The 20390-nt window shown below is 37.9% G+C and overlaps 1 protein-coding gene across 1 annotated transcript; it reads left to right on the plus strand.

Moving 5' to 3' along the window:
• Window positions 1-516: 516 nt before the first annotated feature.
• On the plus strand, window positions 517-17646 carry LOC139724750 (gastric triacylglycerol lipase-like; the record flags this gene model as incomplete). Its single annotated transcript, XM_071635875.1, has 6 exons — window positions 517-634; window positions 1481-1679; window positions 3063-3312; window positions 8444-8674; window positions 9708-9776; window positions 16755-17646. Coding segments are annotated over 6 exons (1113 nt in total), but the record flags the coding sequence as incomplete, so codon positions are not given.
• Window positions 17647-20390: the final 2744 nt, after the last annotated feature.

Consider the following 20390-nt stretch of genomic DNA (forward strand, 5'->3'; position numbering starts at 1 on the left):
TGGTTTTCTCTTGACAGAAATCTAAGCCAAACTATCGATATTTCCATGGCATGTGCGAGAAATAATTTTCCTAGTACCATGTCGCAATTTGATATGCAATTTCACACCACTGCTACACAAACTATGTTTTATGCAGCAGTTTTATTCCATAAAATGTACAGGATACCATTTGAAATATTGTTCATCAGCTAAAATTGCTAATCAAATTTGAGTTGGAGAATTATTCCTTGCATGTGTTTTTAAAACAATAATAACGAAAGTCTCTCTCTGTCTGAAGGGCTCCTGTAGATATTACACCTGATTGTTTTGTTCAGCATTTTCATACATGTGCTTTTATGCCCTACATATAAATCATGGGTAGAAAACAGTGAAAAACTGTTTGATGTCTCTTTCCGTGTTCCATCGTCTCTCTTATTGCCTATTCCTGACAACTTTGGTATTATTTTTCAGCAATATTAATTGCACATGTTTCATCCTGCCTTTTTGCGTGTGTGTTGTTCTTTTTCTTGTAACTAGAGTGGTCTTGTCTGGAGCAAAGGCTATCCGATTGAGGAATACGAGGTGCAGACTGAGGACGGCTACATCCTGGGACTCTTTCGCATTCCACACGGGAAAAACAAAGGCAACGACACAGGTTTGTGATGTAAACCTTTTGTGTGCTCTTAGTGCCAACTGGCGCAGAAAACCTTGTAGCATTGTACACACTGTCCAAAGTCCCTGACTCAGAACAGGTCTCTATAGAGTTTTGAAGCCTTTTTGTGTTTAACAGGGTTTACAAACATTTGTGTGCATGCATACATTTACATTAGTTCTATCATCGAGTGCAACTGCCTCTGGAGAATTATGGATTCACACACCTAATTTCTTACGAGATCAAGAAAATCTACATCTTCAATTGTGAAGTGAAAATTGAGTCTGTTCTGAGAATCCAAATAGTACTATTGAATATTATTTTTCTGTTTCTTTGATAGAAATGTGAAGATTTGGTTTGGGAAGTAACAAAGATGGGCAGGGAGTCATAATACACTGTAGAGCTCTTTTTTCTTTCAGTTCTAATGCTCAAGATGTGCTTGAAATTTGTCACCCTTTGTGTATGCCCTTTTCCCCTCAAATTTTTAATAAAGTCTTTCAGACCATTTAGTTTCAATAAAAATTGGTAAAAAGTGTTCATAATTAGAGGCTCATTATTATGTAAACATAACCTCCGAAAGGACAATGGGTACACATACTTAATATTCTTAATATCAGATATCAAATACCAGTATCACTTTAAAGAGGAGAATAAACTAGACAAGTGGATATCTGCAACCAAATCATTCCTTGAATCAAATCACACCTCCCTCCTGACATTCAATCAATTGTGTAATACGAGTGGATAAGCAATTGAAGAGAGAAACCACTACAGTAGTGAGTACCATACTTGTTCAGATTAATGTCGCATTCTATAAGTCATTAACAGTCTTGTTATTACTTATCACAGGTGCCAGACCCGTTGTCTTCTTACAGCATGGCCTATTGGCTGCTTCGACGAACTGGGTGGAGAATCCAGCCAATGAGAGCCTTGGTTTTATCCTGGCTGATCTGGGCTATGACGTGTGGATGGGAAACATGCGAGGGAACACGTACAGCAAGAAGCACGTCTCACTGAGTCCTCGCCAAAAAGAATTTTGGGAATTTAGGCAAGTAGATGATCATACAAAAATACAGCAAAAGGCTATTACAAATTTTGTGAATTATTGAGAGATACATATGTGACCCGCTACAACAAAAAGGTCCTAAAGTCACGCACTGTCGAAGCTGTGAAAATCAAGTTTGAAGTCAGAGCATCAAAATTGGTCAAAACTTACGATTTTCTGATTTTGATATATTATTGGAGTCTAACATGTCTTCTATCATCTGTCGAAATTTTGAAGCAAAATGATCAAAGGAAAGATTAAAAAATAGCGTTTTTCTGAGCCATGTTTTTTGGCGTTTCAACGAAGCAGAAACTGGTTCGAAAATTTGATTTGAGCGCCACAGATAGGTTCTGCCCCTAACAACAACCAGAGTGATCTCATTGGTCAGTTTGCTGCTTGCTGTTAACCGAAGCGTGAAGCTCGCACACTGCCCAGTCGACTGGTGCATGTGCGGGCGGGGTGCGCTATGCTCAGCCGCTTCTCACATCCTGGTCACTGATTGGTTGGTGAGGAGACCACCGACGCTGATGTGCTTGAATGAACTCTTCGGGGGTTGCTAGGGCTTACCTTCTATTGTCCAGAGGTGAATACTGACTTGCGTGTCCCTTGATCGTGATTGCGTCGAAAGGAAGACTTTTAGGGCACTTTTCTCGAAACAGTGCTTTTCCAGACGTCTCGACATGCTCTCTTTTAAACATCGATATCTCCGCAGCCGATTATTTTTATAAAATGTGTTATATATCAATTTAAAGCAGAAAGATTAGGGGATTATATTATGCAATTTTCAAATAATCGACCTCGCCCGACTTTAGGATCATTTTGTTGTAGCGGGTCACATATACTTAACATACATCCATGCAGCTGCTTCAGCTTGCTTCCCTTCATGAACTCATCAAGTTCTAATAACTACATTTCTGTGGTTTGGTGCTGTGTCCTTTTTATAATTTTTTTGAAATTCATTTATAGTGTTCCTCATGAAAGAGTAAAATGCCTGTTCTTCCATTTTAGCCTCTGTTGTTTTCTGTACTGGATGTTGTTGTTGCAGAATTACTGTATAAAACAACATACAATGTATAGCATGTTTTAGGTATAACGAGTTTTAGACCTGCAATGCAAACGCTATTAGAAGGCGACGCTGATTAGGCAAAAGTATGGTGTTCTGCGCAGCTGTTTTCATTGTCCAACCTGGGAGGCTGCATCATCATCTTTAATAGCATTCACATCGCCGATCTAAAGCTGGCTACAGTCTGATGCAAAAAATTTTTTCTATCATTAGGAGGAAAAAACAAACAAACATAGAAGATATATCTTGCAATGGATAACTAATGTATTGATGATGAAAATGAGTGCTGCATTCGTGACATTTCATTTGTCTTTTCCTCATAGCTGGGATCAAATGGCAAAGTACGACCTCCCGGCTATGATAGACTTTGCCCTGAGCAAGTCCGGCCAGTCGCGACTGGCCTACGTGGGCCACTCCCAGGGGACGCTGATCGCATTCACGGGGTTCACCATCAACCCCGAGCTGGGGAGGAAAGTCACCATCCTCATCGCCCTAGGACCAGTCTACACAGTGGCCCACATCAACATTGGCCTCAGGGATCTCATCTACGCTGGAGTCATAGAGCTCCTGGTCGTGAGTTGATTCCTGTTTTCAAATTATGTTTCTGTTTCTGAATTAAATCCTGCTCGTTCCTGTCTTCTTTACCGATTCTTCTCCAAGTTCAAGTTTTGGCTCACCTTTGACCTCTGAGCATGTAGAGGTTTCTTACAATATCAACCTCATCAGAGTGGAGACAGCAGTAAGTTAGTCAGAGATGATCAGTGCAATGTCCACACATGTCTCATTTTAGGAAGAGATGACTTTATTAACTTCATGCAGCACTTGTCTGCTCCGGCGAACTGTTTACAGACACTATCCGAGCGAACTGTCCCACAGACGCTCTCAAACCTAGTTTATATGTCTTTCTCATATACATGTACATGTCTTTCTTCCTGTCTAATTGCTTACCTGGCATGAATTTGCCAGTAACTGCCACATGGTCAGCTAGGCCAGACACCTGGCTCAGACAGGGAGCTTTACATGAATAAAGGTGCTATAAAACTAAATCTAGGCAGGGGACAGCCAGGGTCAGCGGACCTCCTAACAGGTCGAGTGAGAAGTTGTCCTACTCAAGTAAGTCTTGGGTTGACTTTCTGCCTAACTCTGGGCACAACAATATTTATCAAGTGAAAACACGCACACACACTTGTGCATATTCACACACCATACCCACACAAGGATTACTGTGGGCAGTTCAGGGGCTAAAGAGTTTTAAAATGTTCATTAGCTTAGACTTTCGGAACAAATACAGCTGCTACAATAGAAATGAAGCACTCTCATTGATTCATACAGACACATGCACTGCACAGCATGGGATCTCACAAATCTCACCCTTTAGGTCTTTCAGCATTAGTACCATCCACTGCTTAAAGAGGATTAGTAAGTGAGAGTGGAGGGAATAGATAGCTCTGGCAAGGAATGGACCCAGGTATTTTTTCATACACCTTTATATTCTTTGACGAAGCAACATGAAGAGGATTTACTGTAATCCACGCTTTTGGGATGTCTATAATAGTGTAAATGTATCCTCAAAACGACACGTATCTCATCAGGATGGTACAAATTGGGCAAACTTCTGCACTGACAAAAAGTTTGTTTTAGAGGTGAAAAACATTTGAAGTACAAATGCGATGAGCTGCATAAGGCCTTTGAGTCAAAGTTCAAAGTTCACCATTGGCTAACAAGTACAGTTGTTGTTTCAGATAGAATTGTCACACTTGTAAGTATTGTGTGCCTCCTTAAAGTTGCTTGAAATTTGTACAACCCTCTTGTGTAAGCACGCCTGGAGGGCATTTCATAAAGCATTTCATCCGACAAAGTTGTCGGACAAATTTGCTCTCGGCCAGTCAGATGCAAGGATTTCAGTAGCTTGTAACAGTTTGCCAGAAAAATATCCGACCAAACTGCTTCATGAAATGCCCCCCTGATTCCCACCACACCATTTTTGAGGATGGTCACGCTGTTGTCATAACATCACTTTGTCAGATCTCTTCATCTTTATCTTTCAGATGCCAAGAGCATTCATTTTCAAGGGAAACGCTAAATTTGTCCCTTGCCGTGCTTTTTTCGCAGTTTATTGCTTCCTACTAGCAGGCTTTAATGAAGCCACATGACACAGGTTTCCCGCTTGCTTCTGAATAGAGATTGCAACGATTACACAATTAATTCCTGTTGCATCACAATGGCCTTCATGTGAGAGTTTGTCTTTCTTCCCTTCCGTGTTGGTTTCTCTACCACACAATAAGGCCAATTGTGGAGTTCACTTTGCCGAATACCGGTAGTTTTGAAAGACTCTAGTTTGGCAATTCGCCGCCGACTGCATGAGCACAAAAGGGTCATATGCATCGTTTATATTTAGAAACTATTTCTCCCGCAAGGGTTTCGAACAAGGGTTTCGTTTGATTTAGGTTTGTTTCTTTGTTTAATTTTACTATAGATGAGGATGTGGTTCTGCATGTATAACAGCCACATAATAACATAAATCCATTTCTGAAAAAAAAACACATTGTTTCGCTGTAATTTTTACAGGCTTTTTTTTCAGGGCTTTTTTTTTCTTTCTTGATTTAGAATGGCACCAGTCCATCAATCCTAGCCTCTAGTGCCAATAAAAAGTCCCATTGGGAGTTTTGATTTCCTGTTGATTCTTTTTTTTCCTATCACTTTGCTTCAGAGATTTCCAAGATTAAAGGTTAATCCAAGTTTGGAACATGCTCCTAAGTTGAATATTTGTCACAAATACTGTAGATGTGCATTTTGTATCATATCACATGGAATCAGATGGTATAACATGGTAATGTTTTAACATAAATCTATTCACTTTGGACAATTAGCATTTGCATAATGGGGTTGGCAAAATAGTTTAAGGTATTTTGGTGTCACAAGTCAAGGAATATTGAGTGCAGGGTATGATGTTTGTTGATAACACAAAGATGGCACAACATTCAGTGAGATACGACTTCATTTCTTGTAGTGCAACTTTGAACAAGTCCAAATAATTGCAGTATCAAAGGAACTGCACCTCATTTTTAGTGCACTTCTTGAGTTAGGATGAAATCAAACAAAAAGAAGTTTTTTGATTGAACTTGGAAATGTCCAGTGTTTTCACAAAGCATCAGATATTTGTCACAAGCACACTTCCTGGGGGAATTTTGCTGCAGAAATGTAATCAACCTGTCATAATTACATTGTCACCTGCAAATTTCCCTCAATACACCGTGTGTCAGATTTGAGAAAGACTAGATGGAACTGGTTGAATTCTTTCAATCTGCTCAAAATCAGAAGTTTACTCAAAATTGCCAGTTTGAGAGTAAAACAGGAACTTTCATCTTTCAATCTGTGTTGCCAATTTAGGAATTAGAACTAACAATCAAGGATTTAGAACTTTAACCCTATTAAGCCCAAGCTATTTTGACCCCTCGCAGGCCCAAGGGGGGGCACATTGTGCCCCCCCTATATAACTTTTTTATTATTTGATGTATCATTGTCATATTTGGCACGTGGGTAGAATAACTCATACTCTACATGACCGTACATTTGAATTTTCACAAGGTCACCCATGGAGGGCGCTATTTACCAAAATATAAAGAAATACATAGGAAATATGCTAAAAACATGATTTTTCTGTATAATTTCTTTATCCCCATTATATATGTCTTATTATAGACCAATCATTTTCATATTTACCACAAATGATAAGCAAGTGGAATTTCATTATTTGTTATGGTTGAAATTTCTCAAGGTCACCACATGGGGGCGCTATTCATATCAACATAGTGATACATTATGAGACCTGAGATGAAATGTATGCGATGGCTACATGTATAGTTATGACATTTCATATTTGCATAATACTGGAATTTTGAGATTGCAAATTGATGATATGATAAACTAATGATATCAGAGGCATAACTTGGGTGAAGGAATCAAAATAACTCAAAATATAAGGGCAATCTTTAGAAAATATCATTGTTTTCAATTATCTCTATTATATCTATTGTTTATGCCTTTGTCAAATAAAAACAAAGGAAATAATAAGAAAAACTTTCCAGGACCATAATTACTTCGAATTTTGCTCCTTCAACAAATTTCAGCCAAGAAACACCCATTTCATATACTGTAATGCTGTTAAATGAAATGGGAACAGAAAAAAGATGCAAAATCTGACTGACATGGTTGTCAGTTTATGGTTGCCATGGCAACCAGCAACATCAAATATAGCTAAATTATATATCAAAATGTTCGTAATAAGATTTTAGGAAAAGTCACCAAATTTGGTTGAAATCGAATAAAGGGCGAAGGAGTGGCAAACGAAAATCTGGTAGGGGGGGCACAATGTGCCCCCCCTTGGGCTTTATAGGGTTAAACCAAAATGAACAATTGCATATGAATGAATTAACATGAAAGAGAATATTTGAGTCTACCATTTGAAATGCAATTAATGATTGATATTAAATGGTAATAAAACAACACGGCTCCAAGCCTTAGAATTCATATCTTTTTAGACCATCAGTTAAATTCAATAGAGTGGTGATATCATCACTTCAAATGCCTCCAAGTGTCTTCCATGTAATCTTCACAAAATTTGAATTAAAAGAAAAATACATAAAGAAGAAATCATAACCTTTACATCAAGTTATTCTAAAGTTCCAATGTTTAACCATTCACTCAACCCAGGATTTTGTATTTTCATATTTTTCTCCAATATTTTGTATCAAGAAAATGAACTTTTAGGAAATTACATGAGCTCATGAACTTTGCTAGCTGCTCATGTGACTGATATCAGATGCATGAGCATTTAAGCTTTGTAATTCCATGATTAATATTATTGGTCTTTTTAACTGTGCTACATGTATTTGTAGTGAGGGTAATTTTGAGAATGTAGCATGGATGTTTCCTGTATGATTGCTGTTCCTCTCCCCTTTTCCCACTTCTATGTTTGTTTGTTTTTTGCTTTATTTTTGTTTCCTTTCTGTGGTGGTTGATGCTACATGCTCTAACCAAGCCATATAATAGCCTTACATGTGCAGGAATGATGCCAGATATTGTACAATCGTATTCATCAACTTTCTGTGTTAATTTCCTTAAGAAGAATTTTATGTTCAGTGAAAGAAGTCTTCACTCTGATTTAAAACCTTTGAGTCTGAAATATGTAATTCCCCATAGATTTAGCATGTGGTATAATACCAGGTTCCCATGGCAGTAAGTTAAAGTTTAAAGGGCAAGTTGACTATTAAAATAATGCGTGGATTGAGGGGATGCAGCAATACATTGTATCAGGAGAACACATCAGTGAAATTTGGATAAGAATCTTGCGTTCACAAGTGCGTTCACAAGTTATGAAATTTTAGTGTTTCTGTGCAGCCATTGCTGGATGAGAAGACTAAATGCAGTGTCACATATATATTACAACAATATAAAGAAAATATAAAGAGAATTCCTCAAAATGTCATGTTTTATGAAAAGTACACAATTCCTTGACTTGTTACTGACAAGCACTCTTTGGTATTGCTCAAAATATGAATCTTGAATGGATTGTCCGATTTTCCTTTAACCTTCATCGATGTGTTCCATTGATATTGCTGCATTCACATAATCCTTACATATATTTGAGTGAACTTGTCCTTTAACATTTTCTCCTTGTTCTTCTTTTGTCTTGTGGTGACAGGATGACCTCATTCTCCTTGGACTTTACGAGTTCCTGCCACAAAACTTCATCACCAACGACCTCGCGGCACGCACCATCTGCGCCTTTCCGGCGACGGAGTTTCTCTGTGCCGACTTCCTCATGATGCTGGCGGGCTTCAGCGAGCACCACCTGAACAAATCCCGCATCCAGGTCTACGTGTCCAACGAGCCGGCTGGAACATCCCTGCAGAACATGAAGCACTTCATACAGGTAACGTTGGTACCAAACTTGGGTTGGGAAAAGAAACATGTGCACAAATTCCTGGTCTGTCACTGTTTTCATTCTGCACTACATTACAGGGAAACTCATCTCCATCTTCAAGTAGATTTCTTAAGGAAAACATAGCAAACAGATTAGTGAAAATTTCCGTCAAATCAGACATAAAATAAGAAAGTCATGGAAAGTTTAGGTTTCACATATTCATATGCAGTGGTGATATTAGTCACCATTACATAGTTATGCAAATTTGATGAGGAGGTGATCTTTCTGGACCACTGCACTTGCAAGTACTGTGTCTTTGAGATCATTTTGGTTCATAGTGTCATAATTATAATCCCCCTTTCAAATTCTTTTTACCTATTCTTTGTTCTGCTTTTACATATTATGTGATTTTGCTCTTTTCAAGAAAGTCAACTTTGACATTAGATATGATTAGCTCACCCAATTTAACAGTGATATATTTCATTTGTTTCTGGCACTCAAAAACAAGAATTTGTGTGTTTGTGTGTTTGTGTGTATCGTATACCTATGTTTCTCTTTTGACTTGATAGTCAGTCAGCTGGTTTTGGCATTGAGAATACGACAAGCTCCGTGACTCCTGCTGTAAAAGCTGTCATTTTCCTGAGGGTTCAATTCTCACAAATTTTGGGAATCACTGTTGAGCTGCAAATTTAACCATACATAAAATTACCACAAATGGACAGGCATTAGCGCAGTTACGGTAGTCTTGGTGTCAAATTGCAAAAACAACATCTCGCCAAAATGTCTGTGACCACCTCATACGCGAAAAATGTGTACACACAAAAATAATCGCTTTTACGGTAGTGTCTTTGGTCTTATGCTTGGCATCTATATGAGATTGAGTGAAGCAGGAGTCAACAGGAAATTCGAGAGTGCTCACCAGAAACAACAATTTTAATTTTTGAAAGAAAAGAAAGAACTTTGTGCATTTCTTCTTTCCTTCTGTCTGCGATAAGACTCTCTTTTTATTTTTGTTGTTCATTTCATCTTCTTCATTCAACAGATGGTTGTTTCAGGAAAGTGTCAGATGTACGACTACGGGCGGAAACAAAATCGTATCAGATATAACAGTGTAAGTAATCTAGTGTTACAATGAATGTAGGCCTGTGCAATTTACAGGTACACCTCTGTTTTTTAAATGTAGAGGTAAGCAATAGGATATTTCCTTTTTTGTTGTTGTTTTTTCTTTCATTTTTTTTAACCCATTGAAGACGAGTCCTGAGTTTACTCAGGCTGGGGTCTGTGGGAAATGCGTGTTGTTGCAAAATCAGCTCATATTCATACAGGTTGATATGAATTTCGGATGCATGTTTCCACCTTATGACTTAAGAATACTCCCAGCTTTCTAGTGCCTTTTATCAGAAACTGTCAGAATCTTGTTCAGCAGTCTGCATTGTGTAATTGCATACGCAGGTGATATAATGTCATAATGATCAATGACACAGCCACTGATGCTTCTGTGGGTACACTATGCACATCGTCCTTAATTTTAGATGCTGGCATACTGTACGAGCTGAAATTTTCGCAGTGGTTTTATTTTCGCGAATTTCACGAATCGCCTTTGAACTGCGAAAATAACAACACACTAATAAGTAAATTCAGTTCGACCTTCGCAACCGCGAAATTAACAACATGCTAAAATGTCCTTCAAGTAGCAATTCGCGAAAATATCTGTACGCGAAAATTTCAGCTCATACAGTATCAGGAAGGATATGTATGTTTAAGGGCAAGTCCAAGAAAAGGTCCCCTCAGAAGGCAAAATTTTGTCTTTGCTCAATATTGACATATTTGGTATCATTTTGAAGCTTATGAGTTGAAGTTTTGATTTCCATGGAGGAAAAAATGATATTATGTAAATTTATGCAAATTTAAAGGGCTTCATTTGCATAAATGTAAAACACAGCGTTACGTATGGGACATTTATAAAAATTCATATTTATTTAAAGGAAAGCAAATGATATTTGATTAATATGTGGACATAAGAAGTTTATCAAGTAGTTTAACTTGGTATGAAAATTTAGGGATTATGCAAATGATTATGCAAATTAGCTCGTGTCCTATCATGAGATGTCCCATACGTAACAAAATGAGGTCATTTTTATGCCTCCGCCACGAAGTGGTGCCGGAGGCATTATGTTTTCGGGTTGTCCGTCCAACCGTCCGTCCTTCCGTCCGTCCGTCCTTCCGTCCGTCCGTAATGAATTTTGTGGACAGGGTAACTATCAAAACCTTTTGAGGTATCCTAATGAAACTTGGCATGTATGTGTATCAGGGGGTGAAGTTGTGCCTATCAACTTTTGGGTGCACATGCTCAAGGTCAAAGGTCAAAAGGTCAAGGTCAAATGCTTAAAATTTAACTATTTCCCCCATATCTATGCAATACCTGAAGATATTTTCTTGAAACTTAGTGTATACATGTATTACCCAATCAAGATTCTCTGGTGAAAGTTTGGGGTCATGAGGTCAAAAGGTCAAAGGTCAAAAGGTCAAGTAAAATGTTAAAATTTCACTTTTTTCTCTGTATCTTGGAAATTGTTCAAGGTATCTCTATGGAACAAAGTATATATGCATGTACTGACTGGCAGTGGTTATCTAGGGAATTTGGGGTTCATGTGGTCAAAGGTCAGGGGTCAAAGGTCAAGGGCAATACTTCAAAATTTTACTATTTCCCTTGTATTTATGCAATGCCAGCAAGATTATTTTTTTTTTAAACTTGATGTATGCATGTATAACCCACTAGAGATTGTCTGGGATTTTTTTTTTGCCAAGAAGGTCAAAGGTCAAAAGGTCAAAGATCAAGTGAAAGTGCTGAACTTACTTCTTTCTTCATATCTCGGAAGTGGCTCAAGTTATCTTTAAACTTAGTACATATTTATGTATGTTCTGCCTGACATTGATTCTCTTATGAATCAAAGGCCAGATGAAAATGATAACAATTTACTGTTCAATACAGAAATTGCACTTTTTCTCCATACCTTGACAAGTACTCAAGTGCGTAAACTTATGAAAGGGTCAAAGTCGAAGTTAAAGTTCTTAAATCCCCAAATACATGCTCTCCTATTCATCCAATTAAACATAGGTCAAAGAAGGTGAACATTCGATACATTTGTGACAAACATGTCATTTTAATATTTTGCCAATTTTGTGAAAATGTAATCACACATTGTCCACATGTACTATAGACCTATTAGGAGAATCATGCATTATGGCGGAGGCATACCAGTCGCCATAGCGACATTTCTAGTTTTAGGTTTATTCTGAAATTGCTAAGGTTATTTGAATGCCCTTTTGGAAAGTTCTAATTTATTGTTTGGAGAAATTAAATACTACAGAAAAAAGAAAAAACAGTAAAAGAAATATTTTTTATAAGGCATTGAAATAATGTTACGTATGGGACAAATGTGTTACGTATGGGACATCCTCATATATATTGCATGTAAATGCATGTAGCTAGCTGGGAAGGTCTCTCAGTACACAAATGGTCAATCATCCTGAAGAAAGCATCCCAACTTTGTTGATACTTTTTGAGATATAGACACTTGAAACAATACATGTACTTGACTGAACAATTTTCAGAAAGGGGGAGGGGAAGATGGCAAAATACACTTATGAAAATCAGCATTAAAGGGATGGTATAGTTTTTGTAGAAATGGGGATTCAGTTTTCAACATTTTATGAGATGACTGGAAACCAATAAATATGAATTACTAAAGAGCATACAATTCTAAGGCTAGAGGAATTCAAAGTAAATTTGATGGAGATCCAATTTGAAACGGTTGTGTTATAAAAAAAAAGGTAAAATGATTTTGTTTTTTATTGCAAGTGATACACAAATTGTCCTTATTTAGTTTTCAATAGTAGCCACATCAAAATTCATGGGTATACATACTGAGGTGTGACTCAAATCAATGACCCGACTGCTAGACAGACATCGTACATCTACTCGATTACTGGAATTCCACGCATCAGGTATTGCTCATCTATTAAAATTAATATTTCTTGTGTCAAGTTGTTTTTTATTGAAACTAAATGGCAAACTGCCCTTCATCAATGGAAGTAAACACTTTAAACTATTCAGTTTTTTAGTAGTAACTGTCCTGATAAAAATAGGGCATACATACTCAGGTTGGTCATAAAAAATATAGAATATGATTGAATATGATTATGATAGTAAATATTTGGGGGATATTGTTCCCTTGACATTCTGGATCAGTATTTGAGTAATTTCAACTGATTCCACCTCAATAATTATGCAAAAATTTGTTTATGGGTATTTTGCAAAATTATTTTGCAAAATACCCATAAACATGGTTCTCCACACACTAAACGAATAGGGGACAAAGGGCATGCATACTCAGGTTGGTCATAAAAATATAAAAATTTGATTGAATATGACTATGATGGTGAATATTTGGGGAATATTGTTTCCTTGACAATCTGGATCAGTATTTGAGTAGTTTCAACTGATTTTACTTCGATAATTATGCAAAATACTCATAAACGTGGTTCTCCACACACTAAATGAATGGGGGACAAAGTGTCCCATACGTAACTGTCCCATACGTAACACGTCATGTCTGTCTTTAATTAGAACCTGTAATTAGAGCTTTTTGCCTAATGACATGAAACTTACCTGTTATAATCTTGAGTGTTGTGACTTTCATCACAGTGAGTTACAAGTTGTAGAGTGAAATACTTTCAGAGAGTTTTGAGGTTGAAAAAAATGTTCAAATAAACAAAATTTTTCTGGTCCCATACGTGACGGCACATATTTTCTCTTCTAGAATATAATTGTCAAGGTCATTTTTCTCAATTTTTTACATGATTATACTTCTCCTAGATATTAATCACTATGATAAAGTTCAATATGATCAAAGGCCATTGACACTATTTTTCAGGTCATAAAAGTCTCTGAATGTCCCATACGTAACGCGCGTGTTATCTTGGACTTGCTCTTAAGTGTGTCATTTGCTCTGAGACTGTCTCCGCTGGCCATTGCCCCCTCTAATGCTGCAAGAGAACAAGTTGTGGGGGTCATTGTACGTGTAGGTACAGTCAAACCTCTAATATCAGGCCCTGTCGCGCCTGTCCGGAAAGTAAAACAATTTTGCCAGATATTGAAGAGACAATGTTTATGTACACGTAAATGTGACCGTGCACCTCAAAACGAACATAAAGCCGCACACACTGATTTTGCGTGAGGACTGAAAATAAGTGAAATGGGTCAACCTAGCCGAACTTGACTTTTTCATATTTTCTGAAAGAGCGGGTCTTCTTTTACATTATGCTAAAATTTGGTATCATAAAACGGGTAGGAAAGTGTGTTTTTTAAGCAGTTTATCTCAAACATTTTTGGTAGACTAGTGTGATTATAGGTGTGCCTTTGGAATCCTTTTTTCATTTCTGAAAAACCTTGTCCACACTCTTCACTTTCAACTCTAATAACTTCCTATACTATAATACTCGAAGTTGTTGTTGTTGTCGCGGCCTTATGTATTTCCTGTTTTATTTCGGCGTTGCTGGTTTCTCTATCTCCTCCCGAGCCGTCGGCTCCGGGCAGTTGCGACCGGTGCCGTCGGCCGCAGGAGAGTATCCTACATCGAATGGCGTGGGTTTCGTCCCCTCTCCGCCTCCGTGTCGACGTCGAGGACGAAAAAGAAAAATTAATTAGCTACATGCATAATGCATTTTTGTGCGTGACGAAAGAGCCGAGCTTTTCAATATTCACGGAACCTGCGCTGGCCTCCTGCTTTCTCGATCTTCCATCTTTTAGCTTGCAGAGACACTGGGGGATACTAAAGATGATGGTGCAGCGAAATCTCTGACATCTTCCGGCGGACGCGCACGCACACACACAATGTACCTCGCAGAACTCTATACACACTCTACACTGTGTGTATATAGTTCTGTGATGTACCTTTGCCTCCGCCTGTTACGTGTACTGAATGTGTTGACGATGGTTACACGAATCTGTGTGTGCGTGATATGGACTACAAGGGCATTTACGTACAGTTCGCCATTATTGGCGTCCCCAAATGAAAACAACGAACGTTGGTTATGTAATTGTATTTTGCACAACTGCAGAACACTATATGCAGCTCAGGTACGTCATTTAGTTTGCTCGCCGTTTGCTCTCAAGTCCGGTGTCATTGTACGCAGACTGTTTAGGACGCGGCTAAATATATTTGCCGATCGTACCCTTACATATCAGATTACACGCGCAGCTGTGTCCATTCGTTTACTGCAGAGCTGCTGTATTCATACATATTCATAAGATGAGCGGACGTAGAGGAAAACCTCGCTTTGCCGACCGCCTATTTTTAAAATTGCAAGTGGAAATAGAATGTGTGGTTCTATGGTCTATCAAACCAAGTTTTGGTGACAAAAAAAAAGAGGGAGCAAATGAAGACGAATGCAGTGATGTATATATTCTTCTTTCTTCCATAACATGGGAACAATATTAAAGAAAAAAATACGAGGTCGTGAGAACCTACTCCCACGGGTGCCTATTAAACCTGATGACTATGATCTCCCCCTCCCCAAATAATAACAATGATGATAATCATGATAATAATAATAATAATAATGATAAGGATAATGATAATAATGATATAATAGTAACAATAATAGGAGCAATAATTGTAGGCCTAATATTAATTATGATAATGTACAATCTGAAGCAGATGTAGTTCTATATTAATATGATATATCAAGCCAAGTTTTGGTGATTAAAAACAACAAGGAGGGAGCAAAATTATGAAGACGAAAATATCTTATTTTTCTCTCATAACGTGGGGAAAAGAAACATGAAAAAAAAACCCACAAAACAAACCGAGGCCTTGAGACCAGCCGTGGATTCCCGCGGGTGCCCGCGTGGATGCAAGAGCAGGGGGTAATCAAAGTCGTAGTGTTAATATCTTCCCGTTTCGACGGGAACAACCTGTGGGCAGAACTTTCGGGGAATCTCATTTGCGTTTTTGGTAATTTTTCCCTGAATGTTCTTGTTTTTTGCCCTGCGGAGGTGGAAATGTGTGTGTTCGTGAGGGGGGGGGGGAGGGGTGAGGGGCAACAAGACAACTGTTGGACTTCAACGGGTGCAAATAACCCCTCGAAACTCAAGTTCTATAATAAAAGCAAGTAGTGGTGGGAATGATCCCTACCAATGGACCGGATCGCCTGGCATATACTACAAAAATGTATTATAAAATTTCTGGGAAGGGTGGTCATTTAGAAGACAGCACAATTAACGAAAGAATGAGACGACTTTTCTTTTTATTTCTTCAATAAAAATGTGCAAAATCGTATTATGAGAAAAAAAATAAAACCCCTCAGACCCGTGGATTTCCACGGGTGCTGCTAGTTTGAAAGGATAGTGCTACTGCTTTGGAAGTTTGCATTAATTATGGACAGAATGTGTTAATGAGGCATGCTTAATTTCATTTTAATCTAATAATATCTTCATTGTTGTTACTCTGGTGGTTTACTTCCTGTTTTTTTTTTTTCCCATTCATCGCACAGCCAGCACGGTTTGGTAAAGATTAAAGCGCTTGAATAGACACTGTACTTCAGAGCCTCTTTTCTCAGTTCACACTTTTCCTGAGTTTGTGCTTTCTTTCCAGTATTTAGATAGGTTAGGAGAGTCCATTTGATTTGAGATATACATCATTTTAAAGCTTAAAGTCTGCTCTTTCAGAATATGTTCTTAACTAAAAATTCATGTCTGGCGACTTTTTGTTTGTTTTTGAGGTGCAGGGTCACATATAGTACTGAGTGGGTAGTGTATACACCGCAGTGGTGGTGTGATCTATGGTAGCCTTCTTGTAATTATGGTTGTTTTATGGAAATTGAAACATTGTTTCATGTTTCTGTTGAGAATATTGAAAGAAGGTAAATTTTGCATGTTTTATTTGAGTTTTAATTTTGAAACTTTGCTTTTTCGTCTTCACTGCATGAACACGTCTGGTTGATAGAGAAGTTAGTGTAAGAGATGGCCATGTAATCAAGGTCAGACTGTATGTTCAGGAAGAGGCTGCCTCTCTTTCATTTGCAGACTACACCGCCAGAATACCACGTCGAGGACCTCGAAGTTCCGGTGGCGCTCTTCTGGGGCGACGACGACTTCCTGGCCGACCCGAAGGACGTCGCTAACCTCATTCCCAGAATCAGGAAGCTCATATTCAACAAGGAGATCAAAAACTTCGAGCATCTCGACTTCATCTGGGCCATGGACGCAAAGAGCGTTCTCTACGACGACGTCATCCGACTCATTCGCGGCAGCATGGCAGCTGGGCTCTGAGTCTCTGTTTGTGCCTAAGCACGTGATGCACAATTTCGAATATCCTGTATCGTGGTGATAAACTTTTAGTCAGCAGGTCCTCACCAAGTTCGTTTGCTCCTGTCTCTGTCTCGAACTCTATATCTGTCTCTCTCTCAGCTCCCTCTTTGTCAATTTTCCAAGTTCATTTATTTTACTTTGTTTCGTTCTTTGGGATTATGCATGAAAGTTATGTGAATCGCCAACAATCGGGCATCTTTCGTGATTGAAGATGATTATGAAGACGAAACGAGCCCCCACACAGTGATGAGGTGACTGGTGCAAGTTCCCTTCTGTCGATAGATAGGAGAAAAGACTGGATTCCCTGTCAGAGATCAAAGATCGCATGAGAAAGAAGATCTCTACAACTCCACTTGGTGTTTCTTAAGGTCTTTTTACTTTTAAATTTCTGTCATTAATCTGCGACTTGTGAAACCTCAAATTTATGCAGAGATTGAAGCACAAAGAGTTCTGTTTTGTTTTGTTTTTGATTTTTTAATTGTTGATCATTCAATCATGTGTGTGTTTCAGTCAAAGTCTCAGGCTTTTGTAAGTCTTGCCAAATCTAAAATTAGAATTGTTCTTCTGAATGAGATATAATAGTACTTTGTAGATATTGATATTTTATGCACTGTGTGTCTTGAATTGTATATTTTTGTATAATGCATAATCTCCACAGAGTGAGTTTTTCACATATATGCTCAAATCCTTTTTTTAAATCTTTAATGGATAGAATAATCACATCCTCTCTGAATGCTAGTACTTTTTTTTTGGGGGGGGGGGGGGGTGAGATGGGAATGGTGAAATTCAGCCTTGTGTAGCTATAATATTCTTTTTGTTTTACATTCTTCTGTATCAGTTTTTGAAATTAATGTTTGTCTACTTGTATGTTGAATTCATTTTTTTGTATTATTTTACGCTAAGTATAAATGCATATTGGAACACAAAACTCTCACAAAACCTGATTTGAACCTACTTGGAATGTATAAACTAGACCTACTGTACCTGGATATTACACAATGTAGCATCTGTAAGTATTTTGCTTGTTTTTTTTTTGTCAAGGGACCTCCGTGAACATGGATTTTCTAATAGTGAGATTTCTGTTAGTGTTACAGTAAGCTTTCAGTTTGTAGGTTACAGTGTAGCAAGTTCTCATGGTGAAATCATCATACAAAATGTAGGTATAAGAGTGGACTTTTTTCACGCTTTTGCAGAGCTTCTCTCAGGACCGTCACGTTTTACATTTGCTAGTGAAAGCAGCCGCCTCTCACATCAGTGAAAACGAGATATGTGAAATTTTCCCACCGCATGACACTTACATGTACAAAGAGGAAATTGTCAACGGATGCAGTGCCTGATGGTTGAGGGAATTCCCCCTGTGAAGTGCATCACAGTAATATTTGGGACCAAAGTTTGTATTTAAAGATCATTATATTTTCTATATGATATGCTTTTATACCCCATTGCGATAGGCAGTGGCTGCAAAATTTGGATGAGAAATTTGCATGAGGAAGTTGCTACCCAGGTCAAAAGGATCGTCCTGTTTTGCTCTACTTTTCATTTTCTCTTTAAAGGGAGGCAGTCCTGAGATTTTCACTGTACTGATAATTAAGAATAGTAAAAAATATAACCTTTCACCAGTTTATACGAGTGGAAATTAAAAACTGTCTCCGTACGCGATTTTCGACAAATAATTCCTGCAGGCGATCATGTAAGAGCCTGTAAAAAGATCCTACGTCATTGATGCCCTACTCTCAAGTTGACAGGCGTGCCTCTAAAAACCAATTTAAGTGTTCAAATGATCAGTTGCAATTGTGAAAATATGTGATTTTATTATTTTAAACAAAATATTTCAAGCTTAGTTAAATATAATTCATGTAAATTAATATTGTAAACATACATCTATATATATCTTTAAAATCAAATATACCATGTACTTGACATCAAATAGGCACTGTCCTTTTCTAGCTTCTGTCCGTATTGCATACTACTTTGCATACAAACCCCTCTCGCGCGCGAATTCTTACCATACTTATGTACACACAAAAAGATTTTTCTCCTCCCCACCAGTTACTGGGGAAAATCTATACAGTACTCCGTCTAGCTGAGTTTGGCGTTCAGAGCGAAGATTACCATAACAATTAGCGTACGCATAACGAGCAGAACACGGCTGGGAAGAGTTGTGCCTCGGTGACGTCGGACCCTCCGCCAAGACTTGCTCATTAGCATATTTACCATGCAGATTCACACTTTTTCAACAAAAAATTACGAGCTTATCTGGTGATTTGAAAGTTTGCTTTTGGTGAAAGTAGTTCATTTGAGGTACCAACAACAACATTTTTTTTTTTAAATTCGTGAGGACTGCCTCACTTTAAGAGAGTCAAAAAATGGAGAGAGAAAAGGTTATAAATGGAAATCAGGAGAAAAATGCCTATGCTTTTTTTTTAATCTTTAATATCTTTTGGATAGCTGTCAGAAAAAAGGTGCAAATTTTGTCAGTTTATGTTGAGATATTTTTGTTTGCTGTTGTAGCCATAAACAGTGTGTGTCTACTCATGTATTCACATACATTACTTTTTCCTGCAAAATTGCATTTTGCAGGAGATGTAATATTCATGCATAATAATGTTATTTCCTGCCCAGTGGTATCAAATATTGCAGCTGTATGCGCGAAAGCACAAATATGCAGGTAGTAATCCCACAGCATATGGGGGAAAAAATGATGTGTTTTTCTGCCACACAACTAATGGGAGGTGGCTATGGCACATGTTTTACATTTTTTGTATGTACATATATTTCATTGTCTTTTTGGGGCATTCCCAAGCTGGCCTGATCGGAGAAAAAAAAAAAACATATAGATATGATTGGTTCAATCCTGCAGCTGATGGGACCGCACCAAAGACAAGTGACTGGTTAAAGGGGCATTCCAGACGATTTTCATAATTTCACATCATGTAGTACATAAATCGACAACTCCATGTATTGATTTGTGGAATTTTATTGTGGTTCTTGAGCAGAGAAACAATACTTCAAAAACCCTTTAACAAATTACACTGAACAAGGATGATGACGTAGGAGGTTCACATATTTCAGAAATGTAGCAGTGTAATTCCATTACAATACCGCTTGCTTGCGAGTTCACCTGTGTATAATCTATGCATGCCTTCTTTTGTTCTGCTTCCTTGAGCCACAACTCATGCATTCTTATGGTGACTCTGCCATGTCATCATCCTTGTTCATTCCAATTTGTCCTAAATGTTGAAAATATTCTTATTCTTCATCCCAATTATCATATATTCTGAAACTCTGTCCTCAGTATAACTAATTTTAATATAGTTGTTCAAATGTAAAAATCTGAAAATCATCCGGAGG

Source organism: Diadema antillarum, unplaced genomic scaffold, assembly GCF_040938485.1.
Source record: "Diadema antillarum isolate AM-2024a unplaced genomic scaffold, OU_Dant_1.0 scf00000226, whole genome shotgun sequence".
Lineage (NCBI taxonomy): Eukaryota > Metazoa > Echinodermata > Echinoidea > Diadematoida > Diadematidae > Diadema > Diadema antillarum.